Source organism: Mesitornis unicolor, unplaced genomic scaffold, assembly GCF_000695765.1.
Source record: "Mesitornis unicolor isolate BGI_N332 unplaced genomic scaffold, ASM69576v1 scaffold10004, whole genome shotgun sequence".
In the NCBI taxonomy this organism is placed as follows: domain Eukaryota; kingdom Metazoa; phylum Chordata; class Aves; order Mesitornithiformes; family Mesitornithidae; genus Mesitornis; species Mesitornis unicolor.
In genome coordinates this window covers 4,209-22,410 of record NW_010178037.1, presented here as the reverse complement: position 1 = coordinate 22,410, position 18,202 = coordinate 4,209, and the positions used below count along the sequence as shown (strand labels likewise).

The following is an 18,202-nucleotide window of genomic DNA, read 5'->3' as shown; positions in this document are numbered from 1 at the left end:
CTAATTACAATTAATTGGAGTTCTGCCTGCGGCTCTTGTCCGTGACTGTTCCACTGGGCCAGACTCCACTCTCGCTGTTTGCCAGTGGAGGTCTGGAATAGCTCCACCAAAGTCAGCTATCTGAATCTATATGGGTTTAAATGAGAAGAAAATTACAGGACTGTTGCTGTAATGGGATAATGAGTGCAAGCAGGCACCCTATTAGTGCAAGTGGTATGCATATCATTAGTGTTTGTAAGGTTCTGAAAGCTAAGTGAATTTTGATGTTGTTACTGATGCGTTTTTTGTTGCAGCAGCTTATATCTGAAAACATAGCCCTGCTGGAAACTGTGATAAATACCCAGAAAATATTTATAGTACTACTGTGATACCTTCTTAACAGCTATCCATTTAAACTCTTCTGTCATTGCTGTGCAGAACATGGAAAACATTATACCTGTTTTTGGAAGATCCTTTCTACTCTAGACTTCTCAAACCATGTAATAACTTTACCTGTTTTAGTGGGCTGTCTTGGCAACCCCTTGCTTGCATCCTCTTGGGCACTACGTAACCTGAGTACCTTTGCTAGGGACCTCATCCAATCCTCGCTGAAGCGAATGGAAAGGATCCCAGGCATCAGACCCATCTGCAGACAGATGAGCATTAGAGCAATGGGTACAGTGGAGTTCTGCACATTAAGTCTTTGGTTTTAAAACAAAAATACATTTTGCTCTAAGTCCTGGTTTGAAGTGTCTTGGAAAAAAGCCATCTTCCTCCCACTGAAACAGGTGGAAAATTAACTCTCTACATTGAGGGCAGGCCTAATCATTCGCTAGAGCATTTAGCACTTCTTTAGGTTTGTAAGACTTTTGCAACTGCAGAATTTGTGTAACAAATGTCACGGTTATACAATCAACTTTGTTCTCTGATAGGAAATTGTTCCTTTCTTGAGTGGCACGAAAAAGATTTCCATTGCTGCGTAACAAACTTCTGCTGTGCGTGCTTTCATTCCATCGCAAAATTATTTATAAGAACAAGTCACTCTTTAGTGGAAAAGGTTGATAGCATCTGTGAAGGCCAAAAAAAGTCACCCTGTTACTCAATTAAAACAACATTTCAATGATTTAATGATTTTCATGCTTTTCTGCTTGTTTCAGCTTTTTGAAAACAAGAAGAACACCAAGACGAGAAACAAAAAGGTGACCATCTACAGCTTCACAGGCACCCAAAGGAACCGCTGCAGCACATTCCGAGTCAAAAGGACTCACACTGTTTACTGGCAGGAAGGTCTGTTCGTTACCTTTGATGGAGGCTATCTTAGGTAATTTGTGTTCGTAATGCAGCATGCGTGACAGGGGACTAATAGAGTGTATGAAACACATCATCTGAATGGAGATGAATGGGCCCTACTCATGCTGTGTGCTCACTCATCAGTAGAAGAGGAGGCTCTTCTAATAAACATAACTCATCTGGTAACAACTGGTGGCAACGATGATGTATAACTGATTGTTTGGCAGTTCTGAATATATCAACCTTGTGTGTTATTGCAGCCACAGATTTAGAGAGGCCTGAAAAGAAAAAGCAATATTCAGAGCAGAACTCTTTGCCAGGGTAAAATAATGCATTTTCACACGCAAAGATATCATTACATCAGCGAATTTTCCACTGAATCCTAAAACCTCACCACTGCGTGGCAGTAATCCAGATCAGTGGAGGCGCTTCTGTGCTATCAGACTGCATGCAACAGGGCCTATGGACAACTGGTTTGAGCTGGCCAAGGCAGAGTGCCTGCTGGCTGCAAGCCTGCAGAAGACCTGTCGTCCATATTCTTTCACAAATGCAAGTGTCCACTTAAAGACTCTCATCTCTGTAGTATCTACAGAGGCATTTGCTCTTCCAGTCCCTGGCAAGATAGGGAGGAACTGTCAATGCTGTTGCATGGTTGGAGACCAAAAGGGCATGGTGATTTTCCTGAGTTAATCTAGGCAGTCTGCAGCAGAGTAGAGACTTGAACCCAGACGTTGCAGATCTCAGGCTGGGATCCTTAATTCTGGACCATGGCAGTGGTCATACTTTTACCTCCCCATGTTCTTCAGGGAGTTACAGAACTCAGGTCTTTGTATTAAAGCATTTTTTTAATTTATTTTTTTTTAAGGGGAACTGTACAAAAATTATGTCCATAAACTTTTCCAAACAGTTTTTGGAAGTTGTTTTATGCCACTGGAGTTTATTACCAGTTTTTAAAACTCCTAACCATCCATCATCCTGTATGAGGCATTTCTGTCAAAGCTCTCTGTCGTACTCAGTTCACTTAGACCAGAGTTTTCTCTGGGTCTGACCTTCTGTAGCATTTACCTGTTGTGAGCAACCAACATTTCTGTGCAAGAATTCTCTTCTGAAAGTCATTTGCAGAACAGACTGAATTGAAAATCATCCTCAAAGCTTGATTGCTTTTTATTTTGATTACTTATGAACTAGGTGTTATTATGTAGCTCTGGTTTCCTGTGAGAAAGAAAGTTTGTTGACACTGATGCTTCACAAAAGCTTCATGCAGCTGTCTTTTGGCTTTCTTACAGTGTCGAGTCTTCTGATGTGAACTGGAAAAAGAAAAAAAGTGGTGGAATTAAAATCATTTGCCAGTCAGAAGTGAGAGACTTTTCAGCAATGGCATTCATCACCGATCATGTCAACTCTTTGATAGACCAGTGGTTTCCTGGTGAGAGAACTACTGTAATTTTCTGTGCAGTTATTATGTCTTTTTAACAGAAAGTTCTTTGACAGAGCTCTCCAGGTGCACAATATTGTGTGTTAATTGAAGACCCCTCAGGCTCTGACAGTCTCGAGCAAATAAGGCTTGAGAAAAGCTGATAACCTGCAGACAGATCAGGATTCTTTGCCAGCACACCTTGGTCTAGACATTGTGCTTTTCAGTCCGTCAGTCACAGCAAGCACAGGTGAAACATTACAGTTCAAAGAGGACCTGCATCTGTAGGAGTCCAGGAGACTTTTCCAGTGCTCATAGCGGGGGCAGGATTTGACCCAAACTACTTGGCGCTGTTCCTTGATGGCAGAACTCATTTTGACATCGGCTGGGATCAGCATGTGCCCACCATTTCTGACATCCTATAATTTATAAAATTGTGATGTGGGAGGCATGAGTGAATATGATACCAAGGACTCTGTGCCAAGGTAACTTCCTTGACTCCAGCAGTTGTTTTTCCTGTGATCAGCACAGATCCTGCTGTTACCCAGCGGGCTGTTTGCAGCCCCAATATGCTTTGTTTAAAACCAAAACAAAATCTGAAGTGTTCTTTGTTGTCCCACACTGGTCTGGAAAGCGGTGCCAAAATCTCTTAATTGGAGGTTCTCTGGAGGAAACAGTTCTCCCTTCTCACATATTCATGTTCTGCGTGTTACAAAGATAAAAGAAGATTTTATTTGCCTTTGGGTTAAAATAATGATAACGTTAATCTCTGAAGCTTGAGAAGAGTCATGACTTCAAAGGCTACAGCCTGTATTCACCCTGCCTAATTGTAGGCATTTAATGAAGTCTGTCACCACAACATCCCTCTGTAGTTAGTTGGAGAGGTGTGAGCCTCCCAAAGGTTTAGTCTTGGTAGAGTCCACATTTTCCATGGAGGGGCTGAAAACCTTGCCCATGAGGGAGCCCACAGTGGCCGTGTTCCTATCTAGGGTGCTGCAGGTGGGTGCTTACTCCTGGTCTGCATCTGACGTGTGCAGCGTGCTCTACTTCCCAGTCCGCTCCGTTCCCGTTCCCATGCCTGCTCTCCACCTGAAGCCATCTGGCAGCTTGCAGAGCAGACGTGGCTGGGGCTTCTGCACAGCCTCACAGCTGCCATTCTTCTCCTGCACAGTCATGCCCTTTAGCATATGGAGTGATCCCTGCCTGCAGTTCACAGAGACACCCAGCAAGTAGGAGGTTCTCTCCAGGGCTTTATTCACATATTTCTAATTTCTGCTGGTCCTGAATAGATTTTCTTCACAAGCCTGTGCATTACCTGTAGCTGTTACATCAGTAGTCCTGTCTGCTCAGTACTGTCCCTGCTATCTGTGCATACTTAGCAAAAAGCTATTTTATACTATTTTATTTTATACTTATTCCAGTCACTACACTGTAGTAAACTGCTGCTTTCATGAGTGTGACTATTTTCAGCCACCGGATCCAGGTAGTGACTGTAGACATTTGAACGTGCTAGGAGCTGCTATTCCTTCTCAGTTTGTGTGGGTTATGCTGTTTTCTCTTTGCTTTCTTGCTTGGAAGCACTCACAGCCACGGAGAGTGATGGCACATTGCTGATGGAGCAGTATGTACCCTGCCACATCTGTGCAGCTTCCAAGCCAGAGGAGAACGAGTGTGGCGAGAAGGCAGAGGATGTGCAGTACTTTAACATGGAGGACTGTGTGCTGACTGCCATTGAGCTGGACTACATCCTGTGTCCTAACCACCCTAACATCCCTGTTTCTCTCCAAGAGCTGGTCCCAGAGCTTTTTATGACCGATTTTCCTGCCAGGTAATATTATATGATAGCCTTTGGTTAAGTTTCAGTGTACCTATGTAATTTGGTTGAATTTTTTTTCTAAGTCATCTCTGCTAGAGGAACATACTGACCACAGGAAACGAATTCATCTGCTCTAAATCGCTGCTCTGACAGTTCATCCTAAACTGCACTCCTGGTGGTCAGCACACTTGCTTAGACAATCACTGTGTGCTGACCCGACTCATCACTTCTGAGGGTTCTTTGAGATCACTGTAGTGCAATGCAAAAGTCCCTTTTTAAAGCCACAGCTGTCCTGCATTGCCCAGTACTCTGGCCAGAGCTTTCTGTATTTGGAGCCTTTCTGGGGTCCCAGAAAATATATTTTAATATGGCAAAACCAGAAGGAAGTGCTGCTGTGTCACAAGATTGGCACTGAAATGCTCTTTAGTTTTGAAGAGCCCATAGGTGAGTGAATTTATGTTATATATAACCACTAGAAAATTTGCACTGAGTTGAGGCTCCTGCTCGGCTGAGGAGCTGTTAGCTGCCTTGTGGTGGTGTGGCAGTCCTGAACAGCTGAAACAGCTCTTCCCTACCCATAGCAGCACTGCCAAATCTTTAAGCTGCTTAACTGCATTCCCAGATGGGTTCAGTCTTATACCCCTTATTACTGAGTGTGCAGAGCAAGAGACCAACTGACAGCAGCCAGGACAGGAGACCAATGTCTCTTTCCGTTCACACTCTCTCAGACCTTTCTGTGCCTGATGCAGAACCATGAGACCTTTAGACCAAACTGTGTCCTCTTGGCTGCTGTCGGAGCTTTCTGTGCTCCCCTTGGCCTCTCTTCCTTTCATGGGGTCATTTTACTGGGCAGACACCCCATCGGCTCGTCACGACAGCCCTCCTCGCAGTGCTATCTCCTAGAGATTTATTTGACGGGTGTGAGGTGAGTGGAGATGTTTGAAGTGTGAACAGCTGTAAAAGTAGTCTCTGGGAGAGTGGGGAGATGATGAATTGCAGCCTGGGAACACTAAGCTGATTTGAATAATCAGGTTTCAGTGTGTAGGGCTGTGCATAAACATCCTGTCCTGCCTCAGCGGAGAAAAGAGGAACAGGAGGTAAATGAAGCAAAAAAATCGTTAATACAGATAAATGCTACAACTATCTGTACCTGTGTCATCTGCTTGGAAAAGGAGCTTATGTGCTTTCCAGATCTGTTTGATTCTTGTGCAATAAATTGCCTCAGTAAAAAGCCTTTTTTGCTTTTTTTGCCCAGGTAGCTTTTTTTCTGCAAGAAATCTGTTGTACAGCACAAGGCAGCACAGAGTACATTGAGATGGCCAAAGTAGTTTAGGTGATCCAGTCGTCTCAGTAGATAAGACAAGAACCTGTTAGGGATTTGTGAAAATGGAAATCACATTAAAAACATGAATTTAATGTCTTTAAACCTTTTAATTAAAAAGCCCCAATCTCTTTTTGGCAGGCTGTTCCTGGAAAATAGCAAACTGGAATGCAGTGAAAATGAAAACAACGTTCTTGGCCAGGGTGGAAGTGGGACTGTTATATATCGGGCACGATACCAAGGAAAACCGGTGGCTCTGAAGAGATTTCAGATTAAAAAATGCAAGGGTTCTCCCACTTCAGCTGCAGGTACAGTACACAGAATCAGTGTCGGGAATCGGCTCTTGCAGCCTGCGATCCCAAGCTAAGACCAAAGAGCCTTTGCTCTCCGAAGTGCTGGCAGCACCTGGTTAAATACAGCTTTGAAATAAAGAGCAAAATGGATGTGTTTCCATGGAGGAGGAGGATGTGTCTTAAAGAGTCCTTCCCATAAGCACTTGTAGCAATGAAGGTCGTTGGCACTGCGGGAAGCTTCTCTCCTGCAGGTCAATGGGTGGACTCATAGGGTGCCAAGGCAGGGCTCTTGACTGGGGTGGGAGGGAAGATTTCACCTCCTCTTCCCAAGCTCTTTGGCAATGAGAAGTGTGGATTTACATGGGTTTTCACTAAGGACTTCTGGGTCTCCACCTTTGAATAAGTCTTTTACTCCCTCTGTGCCAGCAGCTACAGAAAGCAAATTGAAAAGGAAATCCTTGCCAGCTCCTCCAGGCAGGGGCGGGCTCTCGTGCTGCGTGTCCCGGCTGTCGAGCACAGGTTTCCAGCAGAGCTTCAGTCTATGGACAAAGGAAAGGGGAAAATGTCTCACTTTACTCATTCTTGTCAGGGAAGGATGTGGTGAACCCCTGAGCTGTGGAGGAAGGCAGCTGCTGTCCCAGGGACAAATAACCTTTGGAAGGGCCAGATCTGCCTGAGCAGCCTGTGCTGTCCTGTGGCAGAAGGACAATTGCTATGAAGGGTCCCACTCCTGGCAGGGCAGTCGGGAAAGGGTAGGGAACACTCCTTGCACCAAGGGGTCTGCAGTGTGACATCCACACACAGAGAGTCCCTGCTTTAAAAAGCACAGCATGAGTTTTCCAAAATCATTCAGGTGATATATGAGAACAGTGTGTGCCTGGTTGGTATTAAAGGACCAAGGGAGCACTTGCTTCCTGAGACAGCCATATATATCCTGCTTATAGCCAGCATCTGTTAGTGGCTATCAGCATGAGGATGTACCTTAAAGCCTTGCTGTTGGCATAACCCCCCAAGCTGCCTTCTTCCTGCAGCACTTTCTCAGTGACCAGCACCTTCCAAAGAGTTTCTGACTTGGTTTCTCAGCTGGGGAGTGAGAAGGGGTTTGTGTGTCTCTCCAGATACCATGCTGAAACACCTGAGAGCCATGGATGCCATGAAGAACTTCTCTGAGTTTCGGCAGGAGGCCAGCATGCTCCACTCGCTGCAGCACCCCTGCATCGTCTCCCTCATTGGCATCAGCATCCATCCTCTCTGCTTCGCCCTGGAGCTGGCTCCTCTGGGCAGCCTCACCACTGTATTGTCCGAAAACTCCAAAGGTAAAAACAGGGTCTCCCTCCTGGGAGAGCTCACTCTGCAAGTCACAGTAGTGACAAATGGTCAACAACATTTCAATTACTGCCTGATTTACTGAAGAGGACTTTTTTTCCATACTAGGGGAAGTGGGAGGGATGGAATTGCTCTTAAACTGTGCCTTTGGGAACCTGGCAAAAATTGATGCTTGGGATTTTTCAGAACTACTTTGGAGACCTGGATTTTCAATTTCTCTGCAAATTAATAAGAAGCACATCTCATTTCAGTGCTGCATGGGTAATGCTGTGTTCTTCCTCCTGCAGATGGGTGTCTGGCACTCTAAATTCTCTCATAATTAGCTGTATTTCTGTCACTGTCAAATGAACGACACTAATTCCAAGATAGGTTGAGGCCATCTGACCCTCTTGGCACCTTGGCTTTGTGTCAGCTTTCAGTCAAATTATAATTTTCACCAGAAGATTTAGGGGTTTAGGAGCGAAAGGGTTTAAAAAAAGAATCTAATAGAACTGTCAGCCATGTATAGTAACAGGAACAGTGTCATTTCAAATCATGGCATTGAGTGATGTCTTAAAAGGTTGGTAGTTACTGCTCTGGAGTTTAAAAGAGAAAGGGGTGGAGGGGAAAGCAGTTATTGCAATTACAAGAACTGAAGACAGGCTCTTCCTTTGTGCCAGGGTCTTCCTTTGTGCCGCTGGGACACATGCTGACACACAAAATAGCCTATCAGATTGTAACAGGCCTTGCCTACCTGCACAAGAAGAACATCATCTTCTGCGACCTGAAGTCGGACAATATTTTGGTGTGGTCCCTGGACGTCAAAGACCACATCAATATCAAACTCTCCGACTACGGCATCTCCCGGCAGTCGTTCCACGAAGGCGCGCTTGGCGTGGAGGGCACGCCAGGCTACCAAGCTCCTGAGATCAGGCCTCGCATAGTCTACGACGAGAAGGTAACCGGTGTATCCACTGTGTGACAGCAGTGGGTGGCTGTCTTCATGCACGGGGCTGAATTCCCTTATACATGCGTGATGTGCATCACCAACTTTCCCACCAAGGCCTTCCTTGCTCTCCTCTCCACCCACTAAAGGAGGTTTGCCCTGATTTTGATCTCTTGCTGGCTCTAGGTCGACATGTTCTCCTATGGGATGGTCCTGTATGAGCTGCTGTCTGGTCAGCGGCCTGTGCTAGGACAGCACCAGCTCCAGATTGCAAAGAAGCTGTCGAAAGGGATCCGTCCTGTGCTTGGGCAGCCGGAAGAGGTGCAGCTGTATAGGATGCAGGCACTCATGATGGAGTGCTGGGACACTAAGCCGGAAAAGGTACAAGACAGCCCTCATGACCAGTGTTTACTGATCGTGTAGCTACAGGGATCTGGCAGCCCTCTTCATGCAGGAGAGTTAGAGCCACTCTCACTACACCAGAACAGCTCAGTTGCCCATTTCCCCCTCCTGCTGATATGGCCCAGAACTTTATTGATTTAAATGAGAGTTTTATGAATGAAACTGTGGCAGATTGGTGGCCTGAGACAATCTGCAGTGACATAAAGGTCCCTTGATGTCAATGGCAGTTAAGCTATTGATTTTACCAGGGCAAAACATTGCCCATAATTTCTAGAAAGAGCTACAGTATCGTGCTGTGAGCATAACTACAAAGACTTCAAAAACTCCAAGATTATAAGAGACAGTATGGCGGGGGGGGAAGGGCTCAAAGTATGAGAAAAGGATTATGCCACATTATATTTTTCATTAGTTACAGGTTGGCGTTTCAGAGCTGCTGTCCTTCAAAGAAAGGTCAGCTTGATTCACAAACAGCTGGACAATGTCATGGGCAGTGGGTCAGCTTCCAAAATTCATAAACCTGAAGAAATCAATCAATAAAATGTGTAAGAAAAAAGGAAGCATGGAAGAGGTTTGGCTCCAGTGTCTGGAGTATGGAGGGTGCTGAGAAACAACAGTGGGATTTATCAGCAGAATTTGGTTTAGATTAGAGAAAGTAGCAGAAGTGTTTATTTAAAAAGTCCTACTTCTTGGTTCTCTAGCTTTAAGAAATAATGATTATTGTCCTGCTTTTATTTCATCCGGACCTGCAGCTGTCTTGTGTGACACATCTCTTTCTTTTCCTTTCCCCACAGCGTCCACTGGCCATTTCCGTGGTAGGACAGATGAAAGATCCTACCTTTGCAACGTTTATGTACCTGCTGTCCTGTGGGAAGCAGTCTTCCTTCTTCTGCTCCCAAGGACAGGAGTATACCGTGGTGTTCTGGGATGGGAAGGAAGACACCAGGTGAGGTGACTCATTAGTAATTTCTTTAGTTCTTTTTCCTTTTTAAGTAAAAACCCTTCAGCATCTTCACTTATGCCTCTGGGAGGGAGGTAAAGAAGGTGAAAGTGAATTTGGGCGAATGCCAAGGATACGGTGAACACTGTTTTCCCAAACTCTTTTAATTGGGAACAGTGGTTGCCTTATAAAGGATATTTAATGAGCTTAACTCTGCTTCAGTTAATATGAGGGGAAGATTAGGGCAGTGTAATGATTCACACACACAGGATGAAGCACTTGCACATGAGAACAGACGTGTCCTGCCTTTCCTAATGAGGCCATTTAACACTAAACCTTTCCTAATTGAGACTGCAGTTCCATCTCTGTTCTGCAAAGCAATTAAGCACATGCTTAAATCCTACTGAAATCATCAGGAGTTAACCACATGCCCGAAGCTGTGTGTACATCCCAGTGTATACTGCCAGTAAAATGTCTGCTATACCGAATAGCCCTGTGCTTTAAATGTTATTAAATTGTGACTGAGATGATGGCATTTCGCTCAGCCACTTGTGACCCAGGGCTAGTTAGGTTTAATTTTATGGATGTTAACGATTTTTATAGCCCCAATCTTATTTGGAAACATTCACAGGCTAATCTGAATTTTATATTAACGCATTCATTATTTGTAAGCATTAATCTAATGGGAAAGGTACGTGATTTGCTCATGAAGTGTTTGCTTTGCTATTTGTGGTGCCTGGTCAGTCGTTCAGTGCAGACAGTATAACCATTCCTGTGCTAAAACTGGTGAAACACATGGGACTCGCAGATGTATTTTGAATACGTGGATGTTGGCCAAATATTCACAGCAATATATCTCTGTGAATCTGACTGGACAATCCGCTTGCTGGAGGCTGCTGAATAACAAATTACTTATATGTGACACATTTCAGGACGTGTAATTGCTTGTGCCACAGTTGGTAAAACATCTGGGGCTCACAGATGTGGTGGTGAATATCCAGCGATTGTTCAAACACCCATACCCAGTAAACTTCCCCAAACCCCAAATAAGCAAAATCCTTTTAGTTACCAAAATATTAATTAGTCATATTTAGAAATTATTTTGTCAGGTTATGGATCTTTGCTCTTATTTGGAAGAATCATACCCTTCTGTTTATGTGCTAGAATAAGTAATGAAGTAGATAATATTGAAGCAGTGAATTTGGAGAACGAGCACTTACTCTCCTGAGAACCTAATGGGCAAGATGGGCTGAGACCTCCCAGCTATTAATTACTGCTCTTCAGCTGGAGCTATTTGTCTTACAGCTGAATTAGAGTAACAGACCACTTAAGTTCTCCTAATCCATTTCCGCGCAAAGCCAGATAGCCGAGTGTAAATCTTCCCAAAAGCAATTGCATAGCTGCCCCCTGAGGAAGAGCCGTGGCACATCTGTGTTTCTCTTCCTCCACAAAGACCATTTGGAGGGATGGAGAGGCTTCCAGCATCGTCCACATCTGGACAATCGCGTTACGGCTTGGCCAGAAGTGCCGAGCGCTGTCCTGCAGCGGTTTGCAGGCTGAATGTTGCCTATAAGAAATTATTTGCTCCTTTCAGAAACTACACGGTGGTGAACCCAGAGAAAGGAGTGATAGAAGTGGAGAGGATGAGCTGCCCGGGGATGAAGCTGTGCTGCCAGCTAAAATTTCAGAATGCCCTCTGGGCTGCCACCGAGGTGAGCATTGCCTGCACCCCGCTCAAGAGGGATCTTGTAGAAGAGACAAGAATGAAAAGAAAGAGCCTATTAAATTAGTAAAGCTAAGAGTATTTGAGACAACGGGCATCTCTGATGAGCAGCATGACTTTGCTGTCACTGGGTGCATCGTTTCTGCCTGTTATTTAGCTGATACCAGATCAAAATTGGGCCTCTTGGTGCTCAGAGCAGTCGTGGGAACCTTGACTTTCCGAGGCAAAACTCTCTGGATTGTAACATATCTGTACCCAGGGTTTCATCTGGGAAATGTCCTTATCTGCAAGTGATAAAGGGAAGCAGTGAAAAAATCCATGCATGTAAGGGTGGGGTTTTAGGAGGCCTGAGGGATTTGAATGCTGGTGGGAAATGGGTACGCAAGTTTTGTGTTCACTGTGGAAAACTGTGGCTAAAAAAAGATAAGAGGGAGAGGGCCTGGCTGATTTATCCCTCAGAGCCTCTGTCTGCCCATGAAAATGGGTTGTGTTTAGCGTCACCCGGTTCTGACACAATTGGTTGACACAAACCAAACAAAAAATAGCTGAAACAAATAGAAATGTTCCTGAAGTTCAGTGTTTTGGAGAGGGTGGGGGGAAAAAGACCACACTTGCTGAATAAATAACTTGTGTTGTTCAACTCACTCCGCCCTAACATGGGTGCTGTAACTGAGTGAGAATTTCCTCATAGGAAAATAAGATATTTTTACTTTTTCTGTTCCCAGATAGAGGCAGAGTTCAAATACTTCTACCTTTTTGGTCAGCATGAAGTGTGTTGCTATTCCCTGAACTGGGTGCCCTGTGTCAGTTTTTAGTGGATTTATGGGGTGCAGAGCAGGTGTAATTCCACGTACGATGTGCTGCTGGCTTTCCTTGAATTGACAGATGAATGCAAAATAACATACAGCATGTGCCAGTTGAGTTGTCCTGGCACATTTGAGATTTGTGCAGAGCCAGGGTTATCAAATGCTACTTGTAGACGTGGTGACAAAACACCTATGGTGGTGATTTTGGTGGCTTTTGGACAGTGCATACGTTACCCACAGCTCATATTTGGGCAAGGCAGCGCCTGCTTTCTACCCACAGGCAAAGCAAATGCTCTCCAGGGAAAACAAAGAGAAATCCAGGCTTTGGATATCAAAATATAAAAGTAAAAACTAATTTTGGAGCCAATTTGATCTTGTTCAGATGTCAGAATATGGAAAGCGTGGAAGATTATTGACATTTAGAAAATTTATGTGCTCTTTCACAGGACCAGAAGATTTCTGTGTACGGGTTGCAGGGCATGTGTCCTCTAAAGACTCCGCAGAAGGGTTTAGACACTCCTGCCACTGTGAGCTGCTTTCTGGTGATGCCTGTGGTCAAAAAGGTAAGGAGGGACCTGACAAAAAAGGGACATTGGTGGAACTGAGCCATGTGCTGCCAGCCCAAGCTGCCAGAGTCACTCACTAATGTTGCAGGACTTTGCAATGCCCAGGAACATTTTGGCAGTGTGAGGAGAAGCTTTCCAGGGCTCTGTGCCTCTGCCAGAAGACAGAGGTGTGGGCAAGAACCTGAGTCAGGGGACCAAAGCTGGCACTTCCAAACCTGCTGGGAAAAGAGTCAAAATAGATCAAATTCCTCTACAAGGAAGTTTTCCAGCTGTGTTTCCACATCGCTGGAAGGCAGGGTTTAGGCTGATCAAGCAAAGTAGAGGGGACATGAAACAGTAATTAAATAGAGATTTGTTAACCGCTAATGCAGGACTTGGTATATCCCAGCTCTTGTACCCGTTCGTTTCCTGGTGTGCCTGCACGCTGTCATTTGTGTGCACAACCATCTTCAAATATTATCTCGGCTCGGCCACGCTTCTTTTTGCTTTTGAACGAGAACACAGAGATAACACAGGCAGTCCAAAAACTGCCTCTTATGGGTAATAACAGAAGTTATGTGCTATCTGTCTAGTTCTGGAATTGCCAACATGCAGTTACTGGCAGGAGTAGTCTGACATGACTGCCTATTGCGGGCGAGTCTTGGGAGATGTATAAAAACTGTTTTCGGGCTAAATTACCTCCGGTTTGCTTACAGCCACCTCAAGTCAAAACATATAATTATGTTGCAGCTTTATTGGTAGCTGTGTAGCTTTTGCAAATGCCAGCAGACTGCTATGGGGTCTAAAAGCTCAATGTGGAGCAGCGCTCGGAGCGACGGTGGAGCTGTTAGATACCACATGCCCCGTCTGCGTTATTGTCCATTTCTGGCTCGTTTGCTCCGACCGCTGCATCGCTGCAAACCGAATCCGGGGCAGATGGTTAGTGTAAGGTGTACCGCTTCACTTCCAAACATGGTGTAAGTAGGACTAAAGTAGGGCATGGATCTAAAGTTGGCACAGGAATGAATTTCGCCCGCCGGGAGGCTGCGTCTGTCGGCTTTCTTTGGCTCCCAAACCTGCAGCGTTTGTCCGCCGTGGAGTTTCGTTTCTGATGTGTAGGGCAAATTTCCTTTTAATGCTGCCTGAGGTTTTGTCCAGGACACTCGAACGAGTCTTTCACTTTCAGCTTTTCCACTGTCACACAGCTTGCAAAGCCATTCCTCAGGGGTTACGAGTGGCTTTATGTCTCCTGGTTTCTATTTTCAGTTTGTGGCTTGCCGAGAAAATGTCATAAATAATGCCAGGCCCTACAATAGTAATATTGAGTCTAGACACCTCCCTTCCTCCCCCGACCCTACCCAACCTTCCAGAAATCCACATCCCTTCGGCGCTCTCCTTCTCAGTTTATTGGACTTACTTTTTCCTCTCTCCTTTCTATGAATGAGTTTGGCAGTGAAATAGCCAGAGCAGCAGCCGTAGGGATGTGCAGACCCAGGCTGGCGAGAAACAAGACTGGTTTTGGAAACAGCCAGTTCTTCCAGCAAAGCTAAGTGGAAAGCTTACACTTGTCAAACTCGCTGTACGGCCCAGTGAGCTGCATCAGAGCTATCACACGGTCCTTATTGTCCAGTGGAGAAGGGAATTGCTCGCGTTTCCCTGGGAAGAAAGCCTTCGGCTGATGAGATGTGAGGTAACTCGCAGCCAGAGAATTGCCGAGGGATGTTGCTGGGAAGGGGAATTCTTTACGACTGCCTTGGGAAGGCTGATCCAAAAGAAATAGTTTCCAAAACTTGGTTTCTCATCCAAAGGAAGCATCATGGAAATTTAAAAGCAGCAGAGAGGGGCCCAGAATCCAAAACTCGCCCGCCAAGGAAAAGTCTTGTACAGTTTAAGCTTTTTTTATTGTATGCTTTCTGTCACCAGTATCATTGTTTCTGGCAAACAATAAAATTTTCAGTCAATTTCCTTTCAGAAAAAAAGAAGAAATAAGCAAACAAACGGGTTAAAAAGAGCCAAACAAGGTGCTTTCTGAATTGGTTTGCAGCATTCTCACAAAGAGATACTGAGGGAGAGAGAAATCTGAATGGGTTCGAGCCTCTGGCCTCTTGCAAAAACCTGGAGCACACGACAAACAAAAGCTGCATTTAAAGGCTGCAGCCTGCTGCGGCGTTCAGTGCCAGCAGTGCCAGACCCTGCGGGGAGGAGAGGAGGAGGTGACTGAGGCCGCGGTGTCGGGGGCTGTATTTTTTCTTTTAACCTGCTCACAGCGGCTGTCCCGATGGCTCGGAGCCGTGTGCTGTCCTCAGCTGCGAGGACAGGACGTCTGGAGCCAGCTCATCTCCTGCACATCGCATCCCTGTCACAGCCCCGCTCCGAGGCCGTCCTCCCTGGCACGGCGGGGCTTCTGGCAGGACGGAGGCTTCAAATGCAGTTTTGTTGCTGCGTGTTTTTGTTGGCTCTTTCCAGAGCCCAAATGTTGAAAATGAATTCTGAGAAAGTTACTTAAGGTTTCTGGAGGCTGCTGCTGCCCTGCCTGCCTTTGGTCGCTGTTGTAATACCCTGATTTGGAGAGTTTTGCCTCGCTGCACCGGCACCTAATAAAGTCGGTGGCACCCAGGGGTGGCCTTTGCTGTGTTCTTCTGTGAAATGGGTCGCTCCTTCGTCTCAATCAGGTGAGGGGTGGGAGATTGAGGGTATTTCTAAGCATTTGAGTTCCTATGCGTTTCCCAAACGGATAACAACAGTGGCTGGATAGAGGCAGTTCCCGATAGCCAAGGCTCTGAGTAATAAGTGCCCCAAAGCACAAAATATCTTCCAGATTTGCTTCCACCATTGTGGGGTTGCAGACAGGCTGGGATTTGGCAGTCGGTGTTACCAGTAAGGCTGGGTGGGGGTCACTGGTGCAGCTCTGCCCTGTTACGGTGCCAATTCCCAGAGCTGTCGAACCCAGAAGGGAGCCTGGGTTCTGCTCTGCAGTAGCTGACACTGATCAAAGAAATCAAAATATTTTTGTGTGAAGACTGTGCTTGGATAATTCCTTTCCAAATCAAATTAGACTAAATCATAGAGATCTCTGAAGATTGCAGTAGTGCCCTGTGTCATGCTAGAAGCAGTTCAGGTTGACGTACCCACGTTACGGTTCATTCCAGATGCTCCCATTTCAGTTTAAATTTTCCATTTTTAGTAAGAAACACCTATTGTGCAGAGTCCTTGGGGCTGAAAAAGTTGGACTGCTTTCGCCAGGGAAACGTGGGCTTTTCTGCTTTGTTTTGTTCTGTTTTCAATAATTGAACTCCTTCCCAAAGAAAAAAGAAACCCAAAACCCAGCTTCTGCAGAGCTTCGTGCCATGTTCCAACCTGTTGATGCAACTCCCTGGCAAACCCAGATCCAGGAGCCCCTGCACCAGATCCACACGGCAGCGGGGCCGTGGCACCGAACACTGCAGGCTGTTTGGGCTTCTTTTAATTAGCGGTTAGAGAATTGGGACTGGACCGTGCTCAAGTCCAAGTCCCATTTCACAACTTTCCACTTGCTTCCCTAGTTTTTCCCATTACAGTAAAATCCTGCTGTGGTTTGGATTAGTCATCCGGGCTCCGCACACTCATGGTTTTACTCATACTTTGTGTGCAAATAATGTCCTTTTGTCCCAGACTCTTAATGAGCCTTGCAAACAGTGCTATCAATTAAGCTAATACTTACCCCTATGCTATCTGCCCCGTGATATCCGAGAGCAATTTCAGATGGTGATTTTGGCCTCTATGGGTTAAAGCAGCCTGGGAGCTGTCTTCAAAAGCTGGCGCAGCCAAGATCCCTGGAAAGGCCCAAGCTTTCATTAATTTAAGAGCAGCAAGGGTTGACATTGAGTCCCTGTCCCATCTCACAGAGGTGGACAGAGGTGTTGCCCTGTCTGGTTCTGTTCGCTTTGCTTTGCTTTAGCCTGGCAAGATTGTAACAGCAGCAAAAAAAAAAAGCCCTGTGCAAACGGTCTTTTTTTGGGATTTATTGCTCCACAGGGAGGAAATAGAAAGGCCTTTGAGGTAGGTATTGTTTTATCTGCTTCACAGATGGGGGAGTTTCTGGTGCAAACCCAAGGTCAGGGGGAGTTGACTTCCCCAGAGATCCATTTTTCCCAGTCTGTTTAACAGCATTTTGCTTCACTGTGATGAGCTGGAGGAGTCAGAGATATGGTGAGCCCTGGCCTCTTCTCATCGCTCCCGTCCACAGGATGTGACGGTGTCCATCGCTGTAGAGCACTGCACTGGAGCTCAGTGCCAGCTGTGACTCCACAGCCAACACATCTGCACATTTAGGGCAGGTTTTTACCTGCAGAACAGTTGATGGCACTTGGCTGAGCTGCTGGTCCTCCTGTGCCCTCAGCTGGGACATCTGTGGGCTGCCAGAGATCCCAGACCCAGAGCCCGTCCCTGGGAGGAGCGGCACTGTTAAAGCAGCCAATTTTGGATAGGAGTGATTGCTGTACGCTCTGGTTTGTGAGAAGATTGTCTCCCTCTCTTCCCGTTTGTACTGCATTTCTGCCATTCCTCGCCTACCTACACTGATAGCAATAGCTTTACTCCTTTTTGGAAACGAGCCGGGTTTCTACAGCTGGATTCCTAGCATCACGATGGCTGTCTCTGAACATACTCCAGCTTGAATTTGTTAACCCTCGGGGCGAGCTGCCAGGTCCGTCTGTCCTCCCTTGCCAATAAAGAGAGAGGTAATGCTGGGTGAGAGGAGTATGGCTCTGCAGCAGCTTCGAGGTAATGGCTTCTTTTCATGTTGCTGTTATCACTGAGTGATTTGGGGTAAGTTACTCGTGCACTTGCAGGATTGTGAGAGGCAGCCAGAGCCTCTGAGGTTGAAAGCTTTTGTATTGCAGAGAGGTAAAGAATTTAGATAGCAAATCCGCTGTCTCTTTCTTGCAGAACTCGTACGTGGTGCTGGCTGGCTTGTCGGATGGGCTTGTAGCAGTGTTTTCAGTGTCCCAGGGCATCCCAGGGGACAGCTGCTCCTACCTGTGCTCCCACACGGCAAACAGGGCCAAGTTCAACATTTCTGATGGCGACCCCCGGCAGAACCCGTACCCGGTGAAGGCCATGGAGATCACCAACAGCGGCGCCGAGGTCTGGTACAGCAACGGCCCCGGCATCCTCATCATAGACTGCGCCTCGATGGAGATCAGCAGGCGGCTGGAGCCCTTCAGCGCGCCCTCGGTGATCACATCCATCGCCTGCAACTCGGAGTGCCACGGGGAGGAGGTGGTGTGGTGCCTGGATGATAAGAGCAACTTCCTGGTGATGTACCACGCCAACACCTACCAGCTCTGCGCACGTTACTTCTGCGGGGACTGCAGCCCGCTCCGGGACATGTTCACAATCCGGGAGCCCTTGGCTGCCATCCCAGCTACAGCGCCCATAAACCACA

At 46.2% G+C, this 18,202-nt stretch overlaps 1 protein-coding gene across 1 annotated transcript in view; it reads left to right on the top strand.

The window, feature by feature from the left end:
- Window positions 1-18,202, top strand: part of LRRK1 (leucine-rich repeat kinase 1) — a 70,692-nt gene that overhangs the window by 49,885 nt on the left and 2,605 nt on the right. Inside the window, exons 21-31 of the mRNA XM_010182311.1 lie at window positions 1,137-1,300; window positions 2,556-2,695; window positions 4,262-4,511; window positions 5,962-6,128; window positions 7,232-7,429; window positions 8,099-8,376; window positions 8,551-8,745; window positions 9,558-9,709; window positions 11,298-11,415; window positions 12,679-12,795; window positions 17,704-18,188. Of these exons, the coding sequence (XP_010180613.1) occupies window positions 1,137-1,300; window positions 2,556-2,695; window positions 4,262-4,511; window positions 5,962-6,128; window positions 7,232-7,429; window positions 8,099-8,376; window positions 8,551-8,745; window positions 9,558-9,709; window positions 11,298-11,415; window positions 12,679-12,795; window positions 17,704-18,188 (2,264 nt within the window). The remainder of the gene's footprint in view (window positions 1-1,136; window positions 1,301-2,555; window positions 2,696-4,261; window positions 4,512-5,961; window positions 6,129-7,231; window positions 7,430-8,098; window positions 8,377-8,550; window positions 8,746-9,557; window positions 9,710-11,297; window positions 11,416-12,678; window positions 12,796-17,703; window positions 18,189-18,202) is intronic.